Raw genomic sequence first — 26,646 nt, forward strand, 5'->3', positions numbered from 1 at the left:
AGATGCCTTTGCATATTCTTATGCGATTAAAGGCTATATAAATAAACTTATCAGAGTAGTAGCAGTGGGAGCAAATTAGGGTTCAGTGTCTTGCCCAAGGACACTTTGACATACAGACAGTCGGAACCAGGATTCGAATCGGCGACCCTTCGGTCACTGGACGACCCGCTCTACCAACTAAGCCTCAGCGGTTTGCCCCTCAGGTATGAGATATGTTACAAACAAGCTTATCACTCCCACTTGCCATTCTCTCATATCAAACACACCCTGGCTTGAGTGAGTAACAGTGATGAAATCAAGCATGGCGGATTTCTGTCATTGTGAACGGGGCGGAGAACACCTGTAAAGATGCTGTCCTGAGTCATCAATTGACAAATGATATGACACCCTACAAAATAATAGCGGTGTGCGAAAGACTATAAATAAAACCACGGTATTCAGCAGAAAAGAGCCAGAATCCCACCTCACTTCTCATAAAGACTTCCCACGTCTTGTAGAGAAGCGTCACATTCATTTGAATCTCACTCCTCCTGTCTGTCACTATGTACACTCACTCCCCTGCGACGTTCCGGTAACACGCCCTGCTGTGCTGTCACCGGCTCCTCATTGACTCATCTTTTGTTTGGGGCTTGTCTTGTATTTGCATGCAGCCAGATTAGATTTTTCTTAGGGCGGTTACAGTTCCCATAGACTATGTATGACAATTAATACTGTATACTGATCACCTGCTTGGAAAAAGGAAGGTGCATAATATCCACAATCAGCTGAGCCTCCGCGGTAATGGTAGGTCAGCCTTTTATTCATGAGCACATATACCTGATGTATGTTTTAGTCCTAATTACTATTAATATTCCTTTCATGAACAATTTCACTGCGATACATGCGCAAATGTTAATTTAGGGGCAGCTTGAGAAATGCACAAATGAAACATACAATACATTTCTCAACGCAAGACTCCCATTTAAATACTTGATTCACTGTTTTTTTTCTTTCAGTACATTTAGTTATAACTCATTCATTGTACCGCTCAAGTTTAAAAAAAACATGTTTTTAGTATTTGCATTACCGTATTTCTTGGTCATTCGTCCTTAAGTGAAGGACGAATGTCCTTTTTTTATTATTTCTATTTATTGTTCCACATGTAGGACACTTAATGTTAAAAGGATGCTTATAACATTGCATGACAGTCTGCCTCAATTATTATTGGGTTTTTAATCAGCAAAGAAGTTGGGTCAAATCATATGGTTCAACTCAAGTTATCAAATCTTCATAACTACGAGTTAGTTTCATCTACAATTGATGTTAAAAGTGGAATCTAAAGCATAAATCCATGAGTGTGACAGTATTTTTGTACTATAGTGATATTCCAAACAGGCGCACAACCATCCAGGCATATACAAACATGCTCTTTGCTTGCCGTGAGAACACTGACTCATAGTAACACACAAAAGTTGGGTGTGGAGTCGCCTAATGACTGTGCCACACCTTGTACCTGTTTCCTATTCACACATCAGGTCAAATTCAAATTTCTATGTTTTAAAGTCGACAAAATATATAAATATAAACAGGTGTAGCTCGCCATTGTACGTATGTGCAGTATTTTGTACACTGTTTAACATTATTAGATGGTAGTGGGAATCAAAATACACATCGTATATTGTGTTTAATGCACAAATATGATTTGGACAAAACTTTGAAATAGTTATAACATGAACAAGCATCCTGGTGTTTGTTTATCAGAACTTTAAGAACATAAACTTATACAAATTCAAATGCGACTCATTTGATGAGCCAGTTTTGCAGGAAAGATTGTCTACTTCCTGACATTCACACACACATTCACACACACACACACACACACACACACACACACACACACTATTACAGTATTTACTTTATATCACATTACTTTGGGGGGCATTTACTTAATAGAATACAATTGCCTGCTTCATTTATGTGCATCATACCCGGAGGAGTGTTAATACAAAAAAAAAAAAAAAGATTCTAAGATCATTTTTAAAAGAACACAACGACGATCGTAATAGCTAAAATACTTTAGTATTTAGTAAGCTCATAATGCCAACTAAAACATAATCACAATTTCCAAACGTGATGGGATTAAAAACAGTTTCTTTACAACTTGTGAACATGCATACACATAACAAATTAGTATTATTAAAACCAGCTACAACGTGAGATGATCTTTTTGTAAACTGAAATCAAGATTTTTTATTTTTTTTTCCAAAGTAAAAAAATATTATGATGACATCACAGTGTGGTTTCCAGGTTGTTGAGTCTTAAAGGGAGCATCCTGTCTAGCCATAAACAAAGTGGAGCCAGAGAGTTACACACGATGAATCACCCGGGCAGACATCTGTGCCTCTGTATCTAATGTTGGGTCAAGTACAGGGTGTACAAAATATTTACTATTACTATTAACTATTAGACAAATGAGACAGGTCATTGATAAATCAGGTAAGAATAATATATATATACACACACAGAGAGAGGAAGAGGACCAGAGAGTGAGAGTGAAAATGTGAACGTAAAATAGTTTATTAAAAAATGCACTCTTTTTTTTTTATTGAAATTCCGTATTTCATACTCAATTATTTAATAAAATGAATACATAAATTGTTGACCGACATTTTTATTATCTGGCTTAGATTAGTCTGGCTACCTCCCACATTCCAATAACATATTTGCAGTGTTTGGGACTTACTAATTACATGTAACGAGAGGATGTAACTTACTTTCAAATTAGTTAAATTTGAAAATAGCAGCAAAACTACACTTTTTTTTTTTTTTTTTTTTTTTTTTTGACAACTACAGGAAGATGTTAGAGGAGCTGAATGGCTTAATCAACATTGTGTCATCTCCTCTAGTAGTGGCTAGGGTGATTTTTAATTATTTTTTAAGCAAAAAAAGTTGTGGATTATAGCTTTAAGAAAAGTTATCAAAATGTAATCAAATGTAGCGCTCACCTGTGTGTGTCAGGTCGGTGCACGCCAGGTCCGGTGTCGTATGGCTCCGCCCCGCCCCAGTGCACTACTGAGTGGGGCAACCTCAGTGCGCCTCCACTCTCACTCCGCCAGCACCTCGCCGGGACGCGCTATTTCCCCCCTCCCCCCCCCAACATGAGCACAGTAGCCTCTGAGAATGTCTTTCTGTCCGCTCTACAGCCCAACAACTCGGTCAGCACCTACGGCCTCCCGTCCGAGATCCATCTCGGGAGCGGCACCTCGGGCTCGGACGAGGTGTCCAGGGCTCGCCGGGTCCAGCAGCAGGTTCAGATGCGGCTGGCCGAGAAGTCCACACTTCCGCGTCACAATGGCTCCGCTTCCGCCGCCATGTCAGGTAAAACAACAACTCCGCCTTTATGAAATTTAGTTCAACCCGTTGAACGTAAGCGATTGTAACCGCCTAAGGAGAGGAGTTTGAGTTTAGTTTAGTTTGTTCATTTTAACAGGTGGTCAGCCTGTGGTGGAATTTAACAGTAGAAAAATGTTTGCAACAAGTGTCTTTATTGTTAGTTCAATTCAGTGGCGACCTGTGCTAAGATGTGTTACTCTTAACATTTAAATAAAGTTATTGAAATAAATAAAATACGTATACACCTAAAATGTAGCATGTTATATAAGATTTAAAATACCGTTAACCTTGAGCAAATATGTGAAACAATTTGACAAAAGTGTTGAGGGGGAAATATCACATACATGCACCTTTTTCCCTTCCAAAATTGAAAGGTTCCTTGGCTCAAGCCCCGCCCCTCCCAACGCTTTTGTTCAAATATATAAATATAAAATATAAATGTATAAAACAGACACCCTATGTGGTATTTCATCACCAAATGGAGGACATCCCATGTTATAAACCTTTTATGGTCCTGATTAAAGCTGGATGGTTGTCTTGCACATCTCCATAGATTGTAAACATTGGCACACAGTGATAATGTACACTACCCAGCAAAACCAAAGTTGTTTATTCAATTGCAATCAATTTTTCCATGTTGGTCTACTTGACTAATCGAATCAATTCTGTGGCCTTGAAGTCACAGAAAATGCCATTTACCTTTCATAATAAGGTAACAATGGAAATGTCACAAAAGATACATTTCAGCAGCATTTTACAGTGTGAAGTTTGCATAAAACATGATCAACTAATAACGGAATGTGTCGGTTCAGGTTGGATGCAGGTTCTTACCACACCAACCTGAGTTTCATGCAACCTGCGCATGAGAAAGGGTTAATGTATAACAGGCTGCAACAAGTGTGGCTTTCATGAACGTTCCTGTGATAGCAGAGCAAGTTCAAAGTGTGCCTCTGGGCAGCTGGTAGGAGTTTCTGCTCTTAGTTAACCACTAGAGGCCAAGACAGACAGACAGGCAGACAGACGGACACCTGTAAGGTGACAGTGTTGTGAGAACCCGGTGTTGTTGTCTTGTTAATCAGTGAAAGCGATGTTGTCAAGAAGCTCGTGCGTGGTCACGTCACGTTGAGGTGGTTACATAAACCATGGGTCTCCAAAAAGGAAGTGAAAGGTCACAAGTACTTAGACTTCCTTAATCTGTGTATCATTCGTTCCTTTATTTTTAAATCTAACACACACACACACACACACAGAAAAAATACCTGATTTTTCATATTTCTATTTTAGAATCAAAATGTAAAAATGGGCCACATGACTGAATTTGAATTGAACATTTAGCCGGTTGTGTTTATGTGAGCATTAGTAAAGCTATGTTGTGTAATAGCATATTTGCGTGATTCAATTTTTAACTTTTTGGGAAAACAGGAAAAAAATACGACAAATTGAACAAGAAGAGTCCAATTGGCTTGGTTCAGCCTTTGTGGATTATCCTGACCGGAATGACAGAGAATCTACACAGAAGAATAAAAATTATAATTTTGGCAAGCATCAATGTGAACGTTTTAAAATGTCGAAAGGATTTAGGTAATTATGCTATTAGGCTAATGATATGAGCGATCAGCCATATTATAGCAATGACAGATGTGTTTAGAACATTGTTTGCGGCTTCATGCATTAAGATTAATTTTCTCTCTCGGGAACAATGCAACTACTATATGATGTCTTAATGTACACTACAAGTGTCATCCTTAATTAATGGCTGGAATTCAGCAGTTCATTCTAAACTCTCCTCTCCCTTCGGTTAAATGTCCCAATGGCCAATGGGTATAAAGTAGTTTATAAAGCTCGATGTAAACCTGACTGCTCTGCTGGGAGGAACACTTCCAGTTGTAAGTTGTCAACTCATATCATACACCTTCTTTTGCAACCTGCGCAAGACTCAGCACAACAAGCAGTGGCTAAGGAGACACCCATTATTAAGAAAACGGCAGTGAGTGTTCAAAGTCGGAATTTGCAAGGAAAGCCCTCCTCTGTTGCCTAAACAGTACATGCTTCCTGTAAATATCCACGTCTGAGGGAGGCTGTGTCGTCATTGTGCAACTTTAGCCAGGGAAAGAAATGAATCATTTCTGAGATTAAAACGGGGAAAGTGACATGGTGCGTTTTATGTGTGGCAGCTCAGGTGTGCTTGGGTGTGGCCAGGGGGCGGGTAAGGGACCCATCAGTCATCATTCTTCCCTGTACAGACCGGTTTGTCGTGTGTTTGTGTGTGTTCTCTGTAAGTCAAGTGTGAAGGTAGTCGCCACTTCACTTTTGCTCTTAGGTAAAGAGTCAAACTTGCATGTTTGGACTGGATAAAAAGACGTTGACTAAAGTCACCATTGGGACTAAAACACTATTACACTCACTGCAACTGCTTGTTTGCGACTACCCCACCTTTATGTTTGACTTGCTGATTGAAATTTTTGCCAGTCAAGTGTTGCACCACTAAAAATTCCCTTATGGTGACGATAATCTCTTGGAGTTTATTCTGGTGCCTTTTACAATTACAAATATGTAACTTTAATGACATAAGTATTTGGACTCCTAGCCATTACTTGGACCCAAAGTAAAAACGAGAAAGAACAATGGAACCTCGAAGGGCGATTTGGTCTTACTGTACTGTATTTAAAAAATAAAAACATTCTCAAAGGAAATCATGGAAACAGAAAAGATCTGTTGCAGGGTTAAACTCATGTCATAACAAACCTTTTAACTGTACGGCCGTAAATTACCGGTACATGTCCTACTTCATCACAAGATTTTCAATACCAGACCCACCCAGTCATGTCTTTATGGAGCTTGCTTTGTGCACGGCATGGGACATAAAACGGCCTTATTCACTGATTACAAGGTGTGTCCCAAGGCTTTTGTCCATACAGTGCCCGTGAGGTGTTCTTGATAGACACGTACAGCAGAATTAAATAGAATTGCATTGCTATACAGTATTGGAGAGGCTTTGCTGTCCTCTGTTGACTCACTTATTTTAAATAGATACTGTTACACATTTTGTGTTGTGACTGCTGAGAAAGATGAGGGAGAGTGTTTTGTGTTTTAGTTATAAACAGTAAACAAACGTCAATGAGAAATGAAAAGCCTTTTGCCCCTGCATACACATTTGAAAAATGGGGGTTAGCATGATTTTGATAATCCATGTTTTTTAATAGGATAGTTGTTTATGCACACTAAATTGAATTGAACAGAATTTTGAGAGTTTATTTAAAAAAAAAATATATATATATATATATATATATATATATATGTATATATATAATTTGCAGTGACTTTCCAACCGTACGACGGTAGTATACAAATAAATAGCATACATCATTAAAAGCCACAGCAATATAGTGTTAAATTAAGAGCTTCTATCAAAATTTAAGATTACCTTTTCTATGAGGATTTTTTTTATATGGCTCTGGTGCAATGTGTACCTAATCAAGTGTCTGCTGAGTGTTTAGGCCTATTACAAATATATAAATTTTTTTTAAAAAGTGCTTGAGTCCTATTTTCCAACGTGTTTTAACCTCTGAGTGGCCCGCTCAAAAACAGTCAGAGGGTGAGTCAGCCTTTATGAAGTGCCTTAGTCGTAAAATAAAAAAAAAATATAAAATAAAAAAAGGGAAATTCATATGAACATAGACAGTTATGGGAATTTAAGTGTGTGGGAGAGCACTTTCTGCAAAAAGCCTCCAGTTGTCTTTGTTGATTTTCTGCTTTGACCTGTTTGGAATCTTTTCTCCCACGCCTGTCATGCTTTTTAGTCACTAAAATGTTTAGCAAAAAAACAAAATGACAAGTTTACTCGGTGATTTCAAATAACAAATATATTTCAAGTAGAAATGTGAAATGTCTTGCTCTATATACACATTTTTCTTCAGCCGTGTGAAATGTTTTGTTGAAAGATTTAAGAGACATGACGGGTGGCTGCTATGAATAAGCTTGAACTTGTACAATTGACATCACTGTGATATTGTAGTCATGACTTGTCGTTGTTTTACTCCAGACTACGGTGGGTCTTCCACTATGAAATACCATACGTACAATCCGGGTTACAGCTCCAAGTCGTCCTACATGTTCTCAGGCTCCAGGACAATGGTGAGTATTTCACCATTATCTCCCACTTGGTGCATGTATTCACCACCTACATTGTAAAGTGTGAGCGGTCCCTCTCCTGGCATGTGTGGTATTTCACAGACCGCTGTGGAAGGATCACCTCAGGGGTTTCAAATCCACCCACTAGATTCCAATTTTACTCTTTCAGCAGGAGGTCACTGGATTAGGTTATCTTGAGTTAAGACATCAGGAAATGCAGACATGGCATTTTAGACCTCTGAACAGGATATGAGAAATTAATAACCTTTGACCAGAAGTTGTCACATCACCTACGATATTGGGAAAGCGATAATGTTTCCGTGCACTTTGTGACGCATATGCATTCTCCTACACATGCAGCACTCAGATCATAATAAGTAACACTCTCTCCATGTTGAAGTGTAACACTCGCTTCCTCCTTCATCTCCAGACGCCGCAGGTAGCGCAGAGGTCTGGCTTTAGCTCTCTCTCAGCCGGCCCAGACATGGCTCAGTTGCCCAGGATCAGTGGTGGCGGCGGAGGAGTCGGAGGCGGCAGAGGTTATTACTCTGAAGATATCCACACGGGCACTTATCAAGGGAACCGGCACCAGTCCCGCATGGAACCGGAAATCGTCTCCTTGCACGCCATGAGGCAGCAGACCATGCCGGCAAATGCCTGGGTGGTGGACGACAGCGACGGCGGCAGCATGGCGTCCGACCGTGATGCCGTGTTCAACCGCCACTACGTGCCCACCAATGGCTACACTAGCCAGGTGAGGCAAGGGGCAGGATCCATGACCTTCCCGGCGTCCATGCGTCGATCCCACAGCGGCACTATCCCACGTGGCGGTGAGATGGACATGGGGATGGTCCAGCAATGTTCCTACAAAGGTCCGGCCTACCGCACCATTAGCAAGATTAACAACCGAAAGCGGATGAGCATGGGCTCCATGTCGGGGACCCTGCAGCGCCAGATTTCAAGCGCTTCCAGCATGTTCGGCGGGGGGGTGGACAAAACGGACGCAAGCTGTATATGGCCAGGAATGCCCTCCGCTTCCCAGGGGAATTTAGCGATGCAGCGGCGTCAGAGTACCATTTCCCGGGCGATGTCGGTCAAAAGCATGCAGAGTGTTGGCCGAGGTGTCGACGTCTTCAATGGGCAGATGAGGATCGGAAGCATGGGAAACCTCACTGGGTAAGGCGCTCACAATTATTTATTCCTAATGATCATAAATTGTCATTTGTGAAGTCCTAATTTTTGTTCTACCACCGAATCGTGTCCTCGTGAGGAGTTACTGAGTGCAAGAATATATTAATTTTACACTCGGTGTGCATAGATTTCTCTGAACAACCCTAATTTGACTCAGTGCTTAACTGTGCACTTCGGTAGGTACTAGGCAGAGACCGGTATCAGATTCTGAAATGGATGATTGATAACATTGAGCAAAAATATTGCACATTTTTTCCATTGAACACAATCTATTTTATCTTAAACAACATCAGATATTTGGTTCATTAGTGAACATGACAAAGGGAAAAAAAGAAAAACTGATTTTCTTCAGAATAAAATCCAAATGTAGTATTACAGTAAAAGTACCAAACTACTCATTTCTCAGAAAATGAGGAGGTAATTCTCTGCTCATCTCCGTTTTGTGAAGTAACGGCAGAGCGGAAACGAGCTGCTGTTAGTGATGGTAGTCAGTCATGTTATCTTCCTCAATAGTATCGTCAGTATTTACAGTATTTCACCAACTAACTAACTCACTAACTAGCTAACTAACTCTTGCAGTTAGTTGCAAAAGTTCATTTCAATACAGAGTTATAATAATATCTCAACGTAACCTTGAATTTATTGAAGAGGGGTTTGTGGCGCTCTCGTAAATGTGACATTGTGTTGAAAGTATCGCCTCCAGTCGCAGCCACTCTTCATAAGTTTTGCTTACCTTTAGCAAGCTGCAGTACCTGAACCACTTCCAGAAGAACTGACTTTTTAGACAAGGGAAAAAGTCGTAGGACTTACTGACTGTTCGCACCAACAACAGGAAGGGGAGGGGTCGTGTCACGTTGCCTGCACTTATGACCCCCCCCCCCACCCCCCCCCCAAAAAAAAAAAACATTACTTTTCACCGATGAAGAGTTTCAGCCGTTTTAAAACCATGACTTTGTAAAACCGGGTTATAGCCTTGAAAGCAGTAACCACCCTAAGCTCAGTAGGTACCCTCCTGCTGCAAATGCTCGAATAAAAAAAATATCTTGCATTGTTTACTGGGAAATTAAAAGTAATGTTGGGCTGGTGGGAGTTGGGGAGTAGCGTCAACACCATTATCCAAATGTGAAAATGTAATTTGTTCTTCCTTGGCCCATGGCTCACCCCTCCACAAGCATTGTGAAAATTAGCAATGAAAAACTTCTTTATTATTATTTTTTAAAATTGGTCATAAGGTAGGCGGCACGGTGGACGACTGGTTAGACCGTCAGCCTCACAGTTCTGAGGACCGGGTTTCAATCCCCGGCCCAGCCTGTGTGGAGTTTGCATGTTCTCCCCGTGCCTGCGTGGGTTTGCGCCGGGAACTCCGGTTTCCTCCCACATCCCAAAAACATGCATGGTAGGTTAATTGACAACTCTAAATTGCCCGTAGGTGTGAATGTGAGTGCGGATGGTTGTTTGTTTGTATGTGCCCTGCGATTGGCTGGCAACCAGTTCAGGGTGTACCCCGCCTCCTGCCCGACGATAGCTGGGATAGGCTCCAGCATGCCCGCGAACCGCGTGAGGAGAAGCGGCTCAGAAAATGGATGGATGGATGGTCATAAGGTGTACCTCCCCTCTCGCCCGAAGATAGTTGGGATAGCCTCCGGCACGCCCGCGACCCTAGTGAGGATTAGCGGAATGGAAGATGAATGAATGAATGAATGGTCATAATGGACTGTGATGACATTGTTTGTGGGCAAGGACATCATGGTGTCCCATATTTACGATGTGCGTATTTTGTAGTGCTTTGTGTTAACAGTAACTATGATAGATTGTGGCCTGGCTTCATAGCTGTAGGACTGGTTTTTGGGTGTGGTAGCTCCATTGCAAGCCTCGCGTTTCACACAGCCCACATGGCGTTAGTTAGCAGAGTGGATTTGCACATCTGTGAGATTTAGTGGCCATTTATCACACTGATCCACGCAATAAGAAAACAAAACATCTCAGTGTGATGAATGTTGCTGCTGTTGCTTGTTTGAAAAAACATATCATAAAAAGCCAGTCAAAGTCATATTTTGTGCAACAACAGCTACCGTCTTGATTAAGTTCTTGTGTGTTTCTTCAACAGGATGGAAACTTTGGACATGGCCAGAGCTGTGCAGTACCTGAGAGAACCAGACCCTGATATGCAGGTTTTGGGTGCAGCGTACATCCAACACAAGTGCTACAATGATAGCGATGCCAAAAATGAGGTACGATGAACAGATGAGCTTTGTGGTTGAAATTCCTCAGGCTTCATTTTGCTTCCTCCATGTTGAAGGGAGCGTTATATCAGTCGGGTGTCAAATGGCAGGAATACATGATGAAGCAGAAAACATTTTAGCATCTCACGTCGCCCTATTTGCTCATAGTGACTTTTAGCTATTTTCAGCTTGTTGTATAGTGTTGGGAGCCGGCTTCTAAGCTCCTTAGTGGTTTCCATTGGAAATAAATGATGATGTTAGAAGTCTTTTAAAAGTGGGGTTCTTTCCTGCCTACCAAAAGTGAGGAAATAAATGTCTGAAACAAATAAGTTGAGGCCAAAAATAGCTTGTGAGTGTTAATGTTGGGCCAATGATTTACCGCTTTTCTAATGTAGAGCATCCATCCACACGCTCTTGAATGTAGAATCTTTATCAAACGGATTTTTTAACATTTTATTTCTATATACATTGTTTGTGAACACAAGAAAACAGGGGGTTTTGATCTTTAATGAACCTGTATTTTATTGGTTGTCATAAAATCCAATCATCTAATCGCAAATGAATGTCAAGTCCTAAAGTCAAGTCCTCCCTTCTGGTTTCAAGGTCCGTCAATGCAAGGGCATCAGTGAGCTGGTGAAGCTGTTCAACTCTGAGAATCAGGAAGTGCAGCGCTACGCCGCTGGTGCCACACGCAACCTCATCTACGAGAACATGGATAACAAGGTGGCCCTGATCGAGGAGGGCGGCATCCCCCAGCTGGTGGAGGCGCTCAAGGAGCCCGATGACGAGCTCCAAAAGAACATCACCGGTAGGAATTTGCAGTTAAGCATGACACGACATGCAGAGCTGAACTTGTTTTTTTGTGCCTCATCTCCTCCCAAGTACCAAGGAACTTGAGTGAAGCAACTTGATCTCGCTGATTCTTACTCATTAAGCCAGTGGAATCCTTAAATCTGAATTTTACAATAAACAAACTTTAGGATCTAGTTGTAGTCTGTCACCGTGGACTGCCAGCATACCTACCACTCCCATTTATGTCCTTTTCACTTTGTCTTTTATCTGTTGCTCTTTTATTTGTACAGTCATTTCGTAAAACGACACTAAGATAGTAGCCACTGCGCCTCTATTCGATATGGGCTTTATTCTGTCTAAATCTGGTTTAAATGTCCTATTTTGAACAGCCAATTAAATAACGTTTGTACTAGCTTATTGACTCCTATTGTAAAGTAACACGCAATCCAGTCACGTTTTGTTTTAGTGATTGTGACAAATTGTAGATTTGAACATGGATTATGAAACCTTTTTAAATTATTTTTTTAATCACTCAATATTCTCTCTTTTGTTGTCCACAAACAGTAATACTGAAGTACAGAACTGTAATAAGAATGATTTCACATAGCGGTATAAGACAGTTCGACGGGCTTTTATTCACAACTGCAGGCAACAACGACTAACCCGGTCCACTGGAACATCATCGGTGTAAACATCCTGTAGCTGGTAAAGTGTGGCCTTTAAAATGAAAGCGCACCAGTTTAACAACATGATTGCACAAATTGTTGAGAAACCTTTTGGAACAATTTAAATCAATGAAGTCGTTATGACGTCATTGAGCCTACATCTGATGCTTTGCCTCTTCTAGCTAAAAATGTGATTGGCGACTAGCCTACATCATGCTCTAAACGTCATTGTGGAGTAGTAAAGTTGAGCGGTCTGCCCAGTACCTAACATGGCGCAATTTTGAGTTAAAATGGACTTTGTCTTCTGACTAGAAATTAAACAAAGCGGCAAAACATGTCCCATTTTCATTCATATGCCTGATCTTATTGGACAATTTTGAGAGAATTCAAACAAAAGACTAACAAAATACATTAAATTATGACAAAAATATGATTTATTTTGTAATCCTGTAGTTAGTAAACATCAGCTCGACTGCATTTAGACTCCAACACTAACCTCCTATGCATATGCTCCCCGTATTTGTTTGTGTAGGTATTTTGTGGAACCTTTCATCAAAAGACACCCTGAAGGAGAAACTGGCCCGAGAGGCTCTTCCGGTTCTGACCGATAAGATCCTCATCCCTCTTTCGGGGAGCGAGGGGTCAGAGGGCATCAACCAGTCGGCCTCCGAGGCAGAAATCTTCTACAACACCACTGGCTGCCTCAGGTGCTCCTCACGTGATATTTGTCTTGGTTTGCTTGCACCATGCTCTTTTGTTCACATTTCTTTGTTTCACCATAATTTTGTATACAACAGCATATCATTTGCTTTCACAACTTCAGGCAATTGACTGGAGATTTTATCACTCTTGTTTGAAAAGGCTCATGGCACTGCAGCCGCACAGTTACTTTAGTTCTGTTGTTTGTGTGCAAACTGGATGTTTACAAAAATTCATTACAAATAATCCGTAGTTGCAACACTAATTTATTTTCTCATCAAATTACAACTTTATTTACAGGAATTTATGACTTTGTAAAGTGACAACCTTTAAAGAATATATATCATATATATCAGTTAATCTGTGTGATCTTTACTAATAATTTTAATCTTGATTGTAATCCAAAACTGCTTGAAACCCTGGCAATGTTTTGGAAGAAGCTAAATACAAAGGTGCAATGTTGCTTCATGACATGGCTCCAAAAAGAATGAGTAAAGAGTCATTCATTCTGTCTTCTCACACATTTGGTAGGAATCTGAGCTCAGTGAATGAAAAGACCCGTCAGCAGATGAGACAAACCCACGGGCTGGTGGACTCTTTGGTGAGCTACATCAAGGCCTCGCTGGAGGAGAACAAGGCAGAGGACAAGGTGCGCGCACAGGAGTTCTGAGCTGCTCTTCAAGCAATTACCGGTGAACCACTTAGTCCCTTTTAAAGTGTGCATTTATTAACGAGTGTGTGTGTGTGTGTGTGTGTCCTTCAGGGGGTGGAAAATGCCGTCTGTGTTTTGAGGAACCTCTCCTACCAGCTTTACAGCGAGATACCGCCGTCGGCTCTGCTTCGCCTGGAGGGGCCAAGCCGAGCCGAGGACTCCGGGAAGAACGAAGCCATCGGCTGCTTCACCCCTCAGAGCAAGAAGGCCAACAATGTACACACATGTGACATTTCCCTTTCTCCTTTTTGAATTTCACGAGGAGCCTCTGTAACTAGTGGCGTGGACATTGAAAAAACAAAATGACACATGGCAGCCCCGCCGGTTTGGCTGTTTGAATGACAAACAACGGCCGCAAAGCAGACAAACACCACGAAGAAATAACTTCATTTTCCAGCCAAATCGCCACTTAGTATTATAATTAGTTAATATGAAATATGTACTTTAAAGAAAGAAAACCTGCATTTTGCAGGGCCACAGTAGTTCATTTTACACTTAAGACTATGTGAGTTCTGGGATGTACATGTCATGGAAACAATGAGTCCAAAACTGGGAACAATGAGTCCCTGCAACTATGTACAAGTGCACACTCTGTTTTTTTTTTTTTTTGTTTGTTTTCCCCCCCCCCCATCTCCCCGCACCACTCAGAAACAAGGGTGCATGTGCGACCAAATTAGTTCCACTCCAGAGCCCTGACTCATCAAAAAAAAAAAAAAAAATAATAATAATCATACGCCTGATTTCCAGTACCACACCGGCGTACTTTAAGTCAGATTGGAGCTTTGCGTCCTAACACGCAGATTGATCTTACTTTTGTATGCGTCCCTGGTCAGTTTTGTACGTCTGAGACGCGGGATGCACATCAAACGAGATCCCTGGTGGTATATTTGATTATCAACCAGAAATATTTTTAACAGATATGGAATGAAACTCCTACCCGATTAATATGTAGAGAGACAGCTGTTCTGAAATTTATGCCCGTGAGGGAATTTTGGGGGGGACTCGTTAACATTCTGACTTTATTCTTGTAATTAATTCCCCCTCCCCGTGATTTGACAAAATCTTCGCTTCAGTATGTCCCTGATCCTTACACGGTTTTCACCTTTCTCTCACCCTCAGACCAGGAACCAGGACCTGTCCACGTTCACTGAGGTGGCCCGCGTTCCGAAGGGAATGGAGTGGCTGTGGCACCCGCAGATTGTGGGGCTGTACAACCGTGTGCTGCAGCAGTGCGAGATCAACTCAACCACGCGGGAGGCGGCGGCAGGAGCGCTGCAGAACATCACGGCCGGAGACAAGCGGGTCAGCGCTCTGCTACGTAGACCTCAGACCTTGTCCAAACAACACACCTTTTGACTAATTGAACTGAACTGTCCCTGACATTCCTTCAGTGGACGGCAGTGCTGAGCCGCGTTGCCATGGACCAGGAGCGCATGGTGCCAGTTCTATTAGACCTGTTGCGCACCAACAACGACGTGGAGCTGCGCTCGATCACAGGCTTCCTCCGAAATTTGTCCCGCCATGCCAAGGATAAGAATCACATGGGTGAGTCTCTCTCTATACAGTGAAACCCGTTTATCACCGGGGATACGTTCAAGACCCTCCTGCAATACGTGAAAATCTGAAATATAGAGAGATCATATTAGAAATATAATAGCACTTTACGAACTTATATGTATTAAAAGACACTTTTTGAAGTATCCCATAGCACCTGTTCTCATTCTAGCTTGCAAAATTCATCAAATAAGAGGCAAAGCGTGCTTGCTTTTAGCTGCTATTTGTCACTCCAAGCCGAAATTGAAGTTGGGAGCGCCATCTTGGGGTTTCGCAAAGGGCACCATTAAAGCCAGCACCGCCACTGCTCGAGAATATCGGCCGTGGCCTTAAAGACTGCTCATAACCAAATCAGTCAGGAAGTGTGTGTGGGTGCCCTGCCAAGTAATGTTAAAGGTCCCATATTTTGGCTATTCAGACCTCCATAGAGTGACTCTCTAACATGGACTTAGTATAAAAGTGTCAATTTAATTTTTTTTTTTTTTTTTTTTTTAAAAAACACTTTTTGTTTTTTTGTCACGCGAATGTCCAGAAAAGGCCCCACTGACAGCTACTTCTGTTTGACCCACTTTTGTATCCGCTTTGTCCATATTTGGCTAAACCCACCCCCTTTCCTCTGATTAGCTGCCTCTGTGTAGAAGACCCACTTGTGAGAGCACGTGTTTGTTATGTTGACAGTGCTGGCTCGGAGCGGAGAGGTAGGTGGAGATCTTCGCTAGTGGCGTACCGTAAATAAACTCAAGAAATTTGAATGACCTGATTTCAGGACTCTCAGGAGAAAAATGTTTGCAACTCAGGAATGGATGGATGATTTTAATTCATATTTCACATGTTTACTGAGGCACCAATTTTACATCCCAAATACTAGAAAAAGTTGTTTTGGTAAAATATGTTAGTGTGACAGCTGTGTTCAATCAATCAGCATTCGTCAGCATAGCCTGACCCTGAAAAGTTCCAGACGAGGAGCAACTAAATTGGAGGCTCGAGTTGTTTTGGGTGGAAACGCAGGGAGGTTATTTCAGAATGCCAGGGTAGATAGGAACGTTCCTGAAAAGAGTTTCAGCTAAAGGGTAAAGGGTCTATTGACCAAAACGGATTTATAATTGGGTATAGATGTCACAAGATGACGCAAAGCAATTAAAACGGAGGTCATTAAGCATCAACAAGCTTATACACATTCATCAACCCATGTTACATAAACCACTGTATTCAGTGGTATTATTATTCAACACAAACAAACCACCTTCACATGAGGCTCATCAATAGTATTCGTCTTAGTCTAGTTATTTAGCCTAAATAACACGCGAGCACAAACTGACGTGCGATCTCACATGGGCAAACAAATATGCGCGCTAGCACTTCACACAAACCTATTAAGTCATTGAACTCACCTTTTGGCATTTACACACATTAATACGTATTAGGGAATACAGGCAAATTGTAACACCAAAGTAGACTACACAGGCTATTAGTAGCTGCATAAGGAGAGAATCATACATACGGTACTTTTGCTTTTGGCTGTGCACGAGGTGCATTCATGAACCACCGACAAAACAGGATATCTTAAAACAGTCATTAAATAAAACCTAAAAACACTGATTCCTCCAGATGGCGCAAAAGTTGTATGTTGTATGTTGACTCCATCCTAAATGAGTGATGAAACCATATGTAAACATGTTCAATGAACAGTTCCTGGTCGTGTTTTTTCCCAGCCACAAAAGTGGTGAACAACCTAGTGACCAAGCTGCCCGCCGACGGCTACCAGAAGGAGCCGTCCAGCGACGTGGTGGTCAACATCTGTGGAATTCTCAACAACTTGGTGACGTGCAGCTCGGTCGCCGCCAGAGACGTGTGCTTCTTCGACGGCCTGCCCAAATTGGTCGCCATCAAGAATACCAACGACTCCAGGTGAGGTGAAACTCAGTCAAACGAGCCGTGAATAAAGAGTACTCCATTTTAAGCCGTGGTTTACAAAAATGTTGAATAGACAAGTGTTGGTGCCACATTAGGTTTGTCTTTTTGTTGTTGTTACAGTTCTGGAAAGATGAGAGCAGCCAAAGCAGCCGCCACAGTGCTCAGCAACATGTTCCAGTACAAGAAACTCCACAAGGACTACAAAAATGTATGGAAACTCTCAGTGTCATTGTATATTTTTCCTAGAAAGGCACTCCATATATATACTTGCATCCACTTTATTCTTATGGCCACACCCTCAACTTGAGTTTAAAACACTAACGGAAACGCCCATATGTCAATTGCCTCTTGGACTGTGTCTTCATGGAGCCCCACCCTCATTGAGAATGGGACTAGTGAAAAAGACTTGACGGGTATAGTGTGTGTTTCTGAGTACGGCAGATGTCATACTGTGTAGTTCTTCCCATTCACTCTGAAGGCGCTTTTTCAAAAACCCACACATCTTCAACCGATGACATGCACTCGTGCGCATCTTGGCCAGGACTCGATAGGTCATCCACTTTATGCAACTTCCGACTAGCCCCACCCAAGGGTGCTAGCCAGCGTATTCGTTATTTTAGGTGCTAATGAACAAGTCCCGACAGAGCACTGAAATGCCTTCACGCAAATAAAATCTGTGCTGTCTTGTAGAAAATATGGAGCTGTGATGATTGAAAAAAAATTCATCCCCTCTTGTGGTGTGTCAAGTATGATTTATGTTTGACAATCTAAATTTGACAAGCTAAAGCAGGGGTGTCAAACTCATTTTTGTCACGGGCCACATTGTTTGTTTGTAGGTTTTATTTAATGGCTTCCCTCGGAGGGCCGTTATGACTGTGAACCCATATAAAATATTGTCTCATATAATGACATATACACAACAAATTGATGGATCACTAGTTTTAAAATCAGACGGTAATAAAAAATGTACAACTATGATTAAATTCATTTCAAAAAGGTGATTGGTAACATAAAATCCTTGCAATATATCAACATTATACAAGTAAAGACACCAATTATGGTATTTTCTCAAGAAACATGAGGTCGACACAGGATTTGCTTTCGTGGGCCACATAAAATGATGTTGCGGGCCGGATCTGGCCCCCGGGCCACCACTTTGACACCTGTGATCTAAAGGAATGCCCGTACAGTCTGTTGGCTTTTGTACTTTGCAACATCTATTTTAAAGGGCACTTGTAGAATGACTGTGTTGCTTTCTATTTTAACATTGCAGAAAGGCTTCACAAGACCAGACTTTGCAGACACGACCATCTAAAATGGAAGGTAACGTGAAGTAGAAGTTTGCTTCTACTAGACTCCACCAGTGGAAGTCTACTGGCAGCGAGGGACTAAATCAGCCTTTTCTGCTATTCCGAGATCACCCAAGCTCATTTTTCATCTGCCAGAAAGTTTGTGATAAGAACACTCAGTGGACATTGAAGAGGGAGTCAAGCATGCAAATGTGAGCACTATATATTCTAGTGTTTGCGTGTGGCTTCAGGGATGCATTTTATACAAGCAGATGTAAAAACAGTGTGAAACTATAGATTATGATTCATAATGATATTCTAACCAATGCGGTACTTATTTGTATATATTGCTTAATGTTCGACTTAAAAATCACATTTTATACTCTGTAACCAAGGACTTTCTTATGTCATGACTTTTGGTTTGTCCCTTTCGGCAAGTCACTTGCATGAAGTGTTTATTAATGTGTATGAATGAGCGAAAAGCTATTGTAATTGAATTTTACTCCAGAGATGAATTTTTTTTATACTTTTGCTTCAGAAAGGTTGGGATATTGGTCTGCCTCTAAAGCTGTCATGTATTCTACAAATGTGTGTACGCTAATCTGTTGTACTGTCTGTGGCTTTTGCAATTTTGAAAAAAAGCTGTAATGGTAAAGTGTCAGTGCATGTGTGATTGAGAAAACATGCGTGTCCTGAAAGAAACTAACAAGTTTTCATGTGTATTTGTTTAGTCTTTGAGGTTTTTGTTTGTGTAAATGATCCAGCACATAGTTTGACACCTGTCAATATCTGGAATCTAATTTCTCAGTTTGATATACTATGGTGACTGGCATCTGTTGTATTAAAAAAAAAAAAAAAAAGTGATTTGCTATATGCGCAGCTGTACCATCTGATTTAATAAAGAAACAGATCTACCGAATGAGGTGTATGTATATTGTGGCTGTAACAGGCCGACATGTCGACCACTCCCTGTTTACATATTTTCTCCTGCTCAGACAGGAATAATTCCAGCCCTTCCCTGCTGCACCCTTCTTTAGCCTCCCGTTTCGCCGTGGCTCATAATGTCTCCGTGAGAGCACAAAGGAGGCAAACGACCACCTATTTTACCTAACCGTGCCACTATGTGAGCCCCACATGGCCAAAGGTTACGTTTAAGTCCCACAGTGAGGCTACGCCCTGGAGCAGTGTTGACTTCTGCAATTTGCACTCATTGTGCTAATGGCTGTCTTTGGCTTGTGTGTGATTTGTCATGACTCTGCCCTCTGCTGGGCCCTAAGCAACATCTTTAACCACAGTAAGTACTGCAATTGAAAAATATTTTCTCAATATGTCAAAATACAAAAATGCTTTCAAATATTGCTTTTGAAATATCACGTCAGTAGATGGGAAAGGACACGAGGTGCATTTTGATTTAACCAACGCATGAAAACTTTATACAGGACAGTAAAGCTAGATGGGACTCTTTATAATTGTCGTCATTAGAGGGGAAAGTCTGGACTTGGGGGGTGGGGGTCAAATGTCTTCCTTAGTGACCAGGCAGTAGAAGTCTGAGCGGGCTCCATAGTTGCGAGATCCCAGGTCTGACACATCTATGTCTGGGTGTTTTGGTTCTCGCACACTACTGGATATAACTGGGAGGACTGGAGCCTTCGCGGTCATAGCTTTGTACATGGGGAGACGCACACCTACGGGACCATAAAACACAACAACGGCTTACATGTCATACTCATTTATTCTTTGTTACAGATGTTCATCACACTCACTAGCCACTGAATCTAATGAAAACCAGTACATGAGCTGTTAACAACACTAACAATTATCGGAAATGCTCTTAGTAAGTTAACCAAAATATTAGAAATGTCAACCACAGTAATAAACGGCATAGTCCAAGGGATGCCTTTTTGACCGTCAATCAAAACCGTAAGGGTAGAATTTGATACAGTTCTTGTACTGGATCTCATTGGGTTGTTGAGGCATATACATATTATGGCGGGAATACTGGAAATAAATCAGTGATGTAGTAGACACATTTTTAAAAATATATTCACGATTATTGATTAGTATGTTACGTATTAATCATTGAAGTATGATTCCAATATTATTGTTCAACTTGAACAAAGCTTCCATCAAACTTAATCTTATCTAATATCATTTCACGAGACTCTTACCCAGGTCTCCCGCAGGGTCCGTGTCAGAGCGGCAGTCCAGATAGTCAGGGTCTAAGGTCAGCATGGGGTCTTTGTCATCCTGTAGGACCGTCTGGGGGTCTCCCGCCGACTCACTGCGGAAGACGACCCTGCGAGGCATGGCTAAGGCCAGCTCCTTCCAGAACGCCGAGGAGGGCGTCTGCGGAGACAAGACGACAGACATGCTTACACTGAGCGGTATCGTTTGGCTGAGTTCCCCGCAGCAACTGGAAATAGGTACACGCTCATCTCGCTTGGATTTCATCACAGCGTGTGAAGGCGGAATATGAATTATGTGATATCACAGCAGCACGACCCACTTTGCTTTGAACAAAAGATGGAGGGCATCTGGCATTTTGTGTTTGTGTGTTCTTCCCATTCCATTGCCACGACAATTCTATGCCAACTAAACCCTTTAGGTTCCATATGATAGCTGTTGCTATCCCATTGCAACGGTGCCACGGCTCTAGCACCCCTAAACTGAATCCCAGCAACCCTAAAATTTGAAAGATGATTGATTTTTATTTTTACTGTATGTCCTTTTAAAACAAGCTAGTCAAGAGTCTAACCATCCAGAACTCCGAGCACCGGTGACCACCAGCACACGTTTTTTCCCCACTTTGTTTTTATAATACACGTCGCCATGGTAACGAGTGTATCCGGTGGCGTTTGAGTTGGGACAAGATAAAGCCCAGCGTTCGTAAAAGATGGGATGCGGTGGTATCGGAACACAAGATTTTATTGCAGTAGTCTGACATCAATCGTGAAAGACCAAATTTGTCTTGCCGTCTCATCTACGCATTACGTGTTGTCTGTCTCAGACATGTCGTCTGTCCCACACCACCGACATGTTTTTTTTCAATAATTTTAGCGGTTGTCTGATATTTAGAGTACTACGTCAAAAGACACACGGCAAGGCTAAAAATAAACTAGCTTTTGAATTTAAATGTACTGTACACGATGGCGACGCAGAGTGAATGTCTTTTGCGGAGCCTATCAATGACGCAATTGATCGGATCAATTACGAAAATGCTAATTATCGGCCCGGTGTAAAGTCTGTTTACCATCCTAGTTGATATGATTTGGTTGTGTTTTCTTACCACAGAGTTGTGCCTCCATGTGAGTACGGTGAGACAGTGTTGGTGCTCAATGAGCTGCTGCCTGATTTCAGGCCTCATGCGCTTCAGCTGACCTTCCAGCATGATGACGATGGGCTGCCGGCACAGCTCTAACAAGTGCAGAAGGCCCTGTCTGAGAATAACACACGGGCACACACACACACGATGCATATGAGCATATGATACTTTACATAGATACACCCGTGCTCTTGTCCAGAGGTCTGACCTGAAGTTGTTGGAGCACCAGTCCTGCTCGAGGTACGCGTGAGACAGCAACACGATAAGACGTCGGGAGCGACTGGTGTTCATTAAAAGCTCTGCAGAAGGTTCTGGGAAAAAACGGTTGCATTGCAGTGCAGCGAGAGTACCCGACAAGGACACCTGTGCCGTTTTCGGATACTAAAAATAAACCACTGATGCGCTACAACTTGCGGTTTTCATTAGTCTGGGATTGTTTGACAAAGAGCATTCATTATTTATTTTTTTTAAAATCTAATAGTTCACTCTGTGCGTAGTCCATGTCTATATACGTTGCAGCCTCATTCTCGCATATTCATTTATTAAGATTCTGTCCAATCTTATCAGATCTGGTCATACGTTCTTGTTTATTTGAAGGATCTTGGATTGAAACTTCCTTTTAACTTTGAGGTCCTAAATCTTTCTCAAATCCATTTGCGCTTTGATTTCTCAGGTGGCGAACACTTAAGCGAGGCCCTTTTGTACTAATTAAACATCACAAAGCTCATCCTTTTGTAGAATACGATGAACATGGGATGATGAGTTTGAAAACGGTTTTACCTGAACCGGGCATGATGTCATTGTCGTTGAGATGCACCTTCTGCGCATGTTTATTTTCCAGCTGAGGTTTGAGAATAAAGTTGACGAACTTCCTGTCGTAGTCATTGTTCACGTAGGAGATGTAGGCGTCGTACAACTTCCCATCTGACAGACACACAACACAACGGCTTTGCGTCGACATCCGCACACGCGGGCACTCGTCACATCTTTTTTCGAGCCGCCGGGGGAGCGCTCACCGTTCATCTCGTAGTCGCCGTAAGAGTTGCGGTACCACAGTTTGATGTTCAGGTGGCACTTGGTGTAGATGACGGCAGCCACGGCCAGCAGGAGGAGGAGGACGAAGGCTGCGGTGACGGCGGCGGTGTGACTAGGGCTGCCTGACAATTGGATTCATTATTAACGAAGGCAAAAGTAATTAGTAGCCAATTGTAGAACGGTGGTGGTAGAGGTAGTCAGGGTTATAGTTGTTGTTTTGAATCATCATTTCAGAGTTTGAATAAGTGTGTTGATAGCATCGAATGCCTTTTACGGTCAGACTGTCATTATTTGTGCAATGCGCGATGCCGCAAACAACCACATAAAGCTGCATTCATCATCCACCTGTTCTGACTCCGTCCATCCCGCTCTCCATTTTCTGTACCACGAATACTTTAATTCGAGTCGCGGGGGGAGCTGGAGCCTATAAAAGCAGTCGGTAAAAGATACTAATCGATGGCATAAAATCTAGCGAACGATAGCTAAAAACTGAAACAAGTGAGATGTTGAGCAAATACAATGCAAAATATGAAGGTGACCTTACTTGATTTCTGCAGGATGAAGCGAGAGGAAGAGTTCCTCACTTTGCAGCTGTACAGTCCAAAGTCGTCCAACTCCTGAAGCTGGACCACCAGCACACTGCTCACCATCAGCTGACCTCCGGCTGGAAACCTAACAAGGACAAACTGTGTCACGCTCGCCTTCGTCAAACGCTGTCTGAAGGTTTCTTCCAATCACCACGAAGAGGTGTTTTGCAAAAGCAGGGAGCCTTTGCTCAGAGGATAGCCATCTTTTGTCCAGTGCACTGAGGCGTCACATTTCTTGTCAGTCAGGTCCCAGGAAAGCAGGGCGGTGCAATTCAGATTCATAGTGGATCCCACCTTCCCCCGGAGTGTGCTCGGATCCTCATTAGACCGGAACTCTGGAGTTTTAGAGCACTCGGATGCTGCGGAAAGGCATACGGTGGCTATCTGTGTGCACAGCTTACACCTTCTTTTCCAAACACTGTCCAAATTCTACATTTAAAGTAGTGCACTGCACCAGATCAGAGACCGGCGCTTACCTTTAACTACGAGGTGCACAGTGAACGAAGCTGTGCTGTTGCCGGACTGCAAACAAGTGTAGTTCCCTCCGGCTTCGGAAGAGATGTTTCTAAACTCAAGGTAGTAATTCCCCTGCTGGGCACCAAGTGGCAGACAGTCCTTGAGCCAGGTGAGCCGGGGCCGGGGGTCGCCCTGGGCGTGAGGAACCCCCTCCAAGGAGCAGTTGAGCCAGTATGGAGGATCCTGTTGCCCTGCGTCGAGCAGGTGCTCCTCAAAATGGCTCTCATCGACACATCCTTGAGCTTGAAATACAAAGGCAGGGGAGTCACACGCAGATGCACAGATTCTGTATACGGTTGAAACCGGACGTTTGCACAGACTATATAAAAGCGCACACTTCCCCCCCCCCCCCTCCCACTGTGCGACATGATATCTGACCAAACGTTTCCTGTTTTAGGTCAATTAGGATTACCAAAATAAATTCTATTTGCGAATGGCCGGATTAATGACGGACGTTTTTGTTGAGTAAGACTACCAAGTCTTTAAACAATGTGGAAAACCTCAGATGAAGTTTGCTTTATTGGCAACATTTGATGAGATTAGATTAGATTAGGGTGGTGACACTCGAGCAGGTGTTCCGGCACACCGGGCTGCTCTTTGGCCCGCCATCATTGCCCTGTGACCGTCTCGCCTGACCCCCACCCGTCTCCTCAATTTGAATGCACGACACCCCACCGCATGTGATCACGGTACAGGGATAAGGGTTGCCAGTCGGGGACCTGGTAACCATGGCTTGAATCCTGGCCCCCCCGCCTTTCTCGCCCCTCTCTTGGCACCCTCTAATTCACCTAAAATAGGAAAACTCTAATGTGATTTCAGTTCAGACAGTGAGGGGGGAAAAAGTGTTTCATTTGACCCACCGTAAGTAAACTTGTGAGCAAATTGAGAAAGCACCATTATTACTTCAGTATTCATATTTTTGTGTGCCATGAGATTTCCCCTCCCCCACCCAGTGTTAAATGGGTGCCTTGGCTCATTAAGGAAGGGCATCCGTCCATAATGGGCCTTATACAAATGGAGGGAGAATTAAGATGGCTCGTCCCTAAGGCGACTGTAGAGCTAGTGAAACTGACATTTCTGTTATCTTGTCCAAGCAGATACATAAAGAGCCAAACACATTGCTGTAGGAATTTGTAGCCGCTTTTGGTTCCATTAATACACATGTGAACTAATGACACACTAACGATTTCCGATTGTGGACCAGCCCGACAGGCTGTGTTGCGCATGCGCTGATCGTTATGTGGCCCAAACCCACAAATAACCGGCATGACTGGCCCTGTCTGATTTCTCATTGTTTTGTTTTAGCCGCTGTCAGACAATTCACATACTAAATACAACTCATCCTGGTCCGAAGTCCGGATCTGGTCCACGTGTTGCCAGGGCAACAGCACGTGACTGCGAGATAGCGGTTGACCCCGCGCACACTGACCGATTTACCTCATTTCACAAGGAATTATCGTACTTTTAGTAGACATAATACACCGTATGGACCTATAGGCATATCCTTCTCTCTCCAAAAGACGGTGAGGTAAACAAAATGTGTGATTTACGGCATCCTTACCATGAGCGAGGACAAAGTTGCTCCACGAAGACGAGGTCATCAAAATAAAGGCGACCAAAAGGGCGCCCATGTTGTCCGCAGTCCTCTTCCGCTTTATTTATAAAATAAATAAATAAATAAATTGTTTTTAAAAAGAGCTAAGAATTTTAATTCCAGCCTTTTTCCTGAAGTGTTTGTTCCAAAGGGAACTTTGTAGTTAAAGTGTACGGTGGAGATACTGAGTGAACTGCGCAGCCGTCGGACACGTGCACCTGGAGACACAGCACGCCTTCTCCCTATTGGCTGCGCATTGTCACGTGGTCTTTCACCTGCCTTCCAGTAGTGGACGTCCACTGACGCCAGAGCACGGCACAAGCGCGCCTCCACAGCGGAAACACATGAAATCGGAGGTTTCACACGCTCTACTGAAGCACAAATACAGACACTTGCGGAATATAGGACGCTGGTAAAAGTAGAAGTACGGCATCAAATCGAGTTTCATATAAATAATTGAAGTAAAAGTCAAAAGACAAAAAAGTAGGGACCAAGGATTGGGAATATACAGTATATTGCTTCTCTGAATCTGTTGCGTCGTTATTAACGCTCCCTGGTTCAAGTCCCAAACATTCCAATCAATCAACTCCCAGTTGCATTTGACTTTATTTATCTCCGGTTGTTGCACCTTTCTTGTGTCGTATCATCATCCGTAGACATTGAAAAACTAACAAGCCTATTTGGACGAAATAAGGAGTTAAAAGTACACATTCTGTATTGTATCTGTTTTCAAATGGAGGGAGTAAAACTAAAAATATCATCAGAAATATTTACCAAAAAATAAATAAATCTACTTGAGCAAACTAACTACCTTAATTGTATTTCGGTTAACCCTACCACTGCATGAAATGCAATAGCTGTCATAGCAAATTGACTCAAAGGATGTTTAAAGGTATACTACACATCAAATAAATGGGATCTGACATTTAAAAACACGACAGGCATGATCAGCAACAATCTAGAGTACCGTGTACAGAAAAGCTTAAATATAAAGTACATGGATTGCAGACATGCTATAACCAGTAATCCAGTGCAACCGATAATCACAACA

The 26,646-nt window shown here is 42.4% G+C and overlaps 2 protein-coding genes across 4 annotated transcripts; one reads left to right on the forward strand and one right to left on the reverse strand.

Moving 5' to 3' along the window:
- The first annotated feature begins 655 nt into the window (after positions 1–655).
- pkp3a (plakophilin 3a) lies at positions 656–19,460 on the forward strand. 2 transcript variants are annotated; one of them, XM_061676043.1, is made up of 14 exons: positions 656–783; positions 3,183–3,357; positions 7,415–7,506; positions 7,934–8,679; positions 10,802–10,925; positions 11,520–11,724; positions 12,906–13,080; positions 13,604–13,721; positions 13,836–14,000; positions 14,904–15,086; positions 15,176–15,329; positions 17,051–17,246; positions 17,373–17,460; positions 18,526–19,460. In XM_061676043.1, the coding sequence occupies exons 1-14, from the start codon at positions 781–783 to the stop codon at positions 18,565–18,567; spliced, it is 2,466 nt and encodes an 821-aa protein (XP_061532027.1). In that variant the 5' UTR covers positions 656–780; the 3' UTR covers positions 18,568–19,460. The 2 variants fall into 2 exon arrangements, with proteins under 2 accessions (XP_061532027.1, XP_061532026.1); XM_061676042.1 differs by lacking the exon at positions 656–783 and having other exon boundaries at positions 3,075–3,357.
- sigirr (single immunoglobulin and toll-interleukin 1 receptor (TIR) domain) lies at positions 17,751–25,778 on the reverse strand. Of its 2 annotated transcripts, none has more exons than XM_061676064.1 (10): positions 25,563–25,778; positions 23,962–24,243; positions 23,640–23,844; positions 23,443–23,570; positions 22,880–23,020; positions 22,644–22,787; positions 22,072–22,174; positions 21,828–21,978; positions 20,710–20,887; positions 17,751–20,226 (listed from the first exon to the last, which is right to left on the reverse strand). In XM_061676064.1, the coding sequence occupies exons 1-10, from the start codon at positions 25,630–25,632 to the stop codon at positions 20,054–20,056; spliced, it is 1,575 nt and encodes a 524-aa protein (XP_061532048.1). In that variant the 5' UTR covers positions 25,633–25,778; the 3' UTR covers positions 17,751–20,053. The 2 variants fall into 2 exon arrangements, with proteins under 2 accessions (XP_061532048.1, XP_061532047.1); XM_061676063.1 differs by having other exon boundaries at positions 23,637–23,844.
- Between the last annotated feature and the right edge of the window lie 868 nt (positions 25,779–26,646).

Source organism: Phycodurus eques, chromosome 5, assembly GCF_024500275.1.
Source record: "Phycodurus eques isolate BA_2022a chromosome 5, UOR_Pequ_1.1, whole genome shotgun sequence".
NCBI lineage: Eukaryota > Metazoa > Chordata > Actinopteri > Syngnathiformes > Syngnathidae > Phycodurus > Phycodurus eques.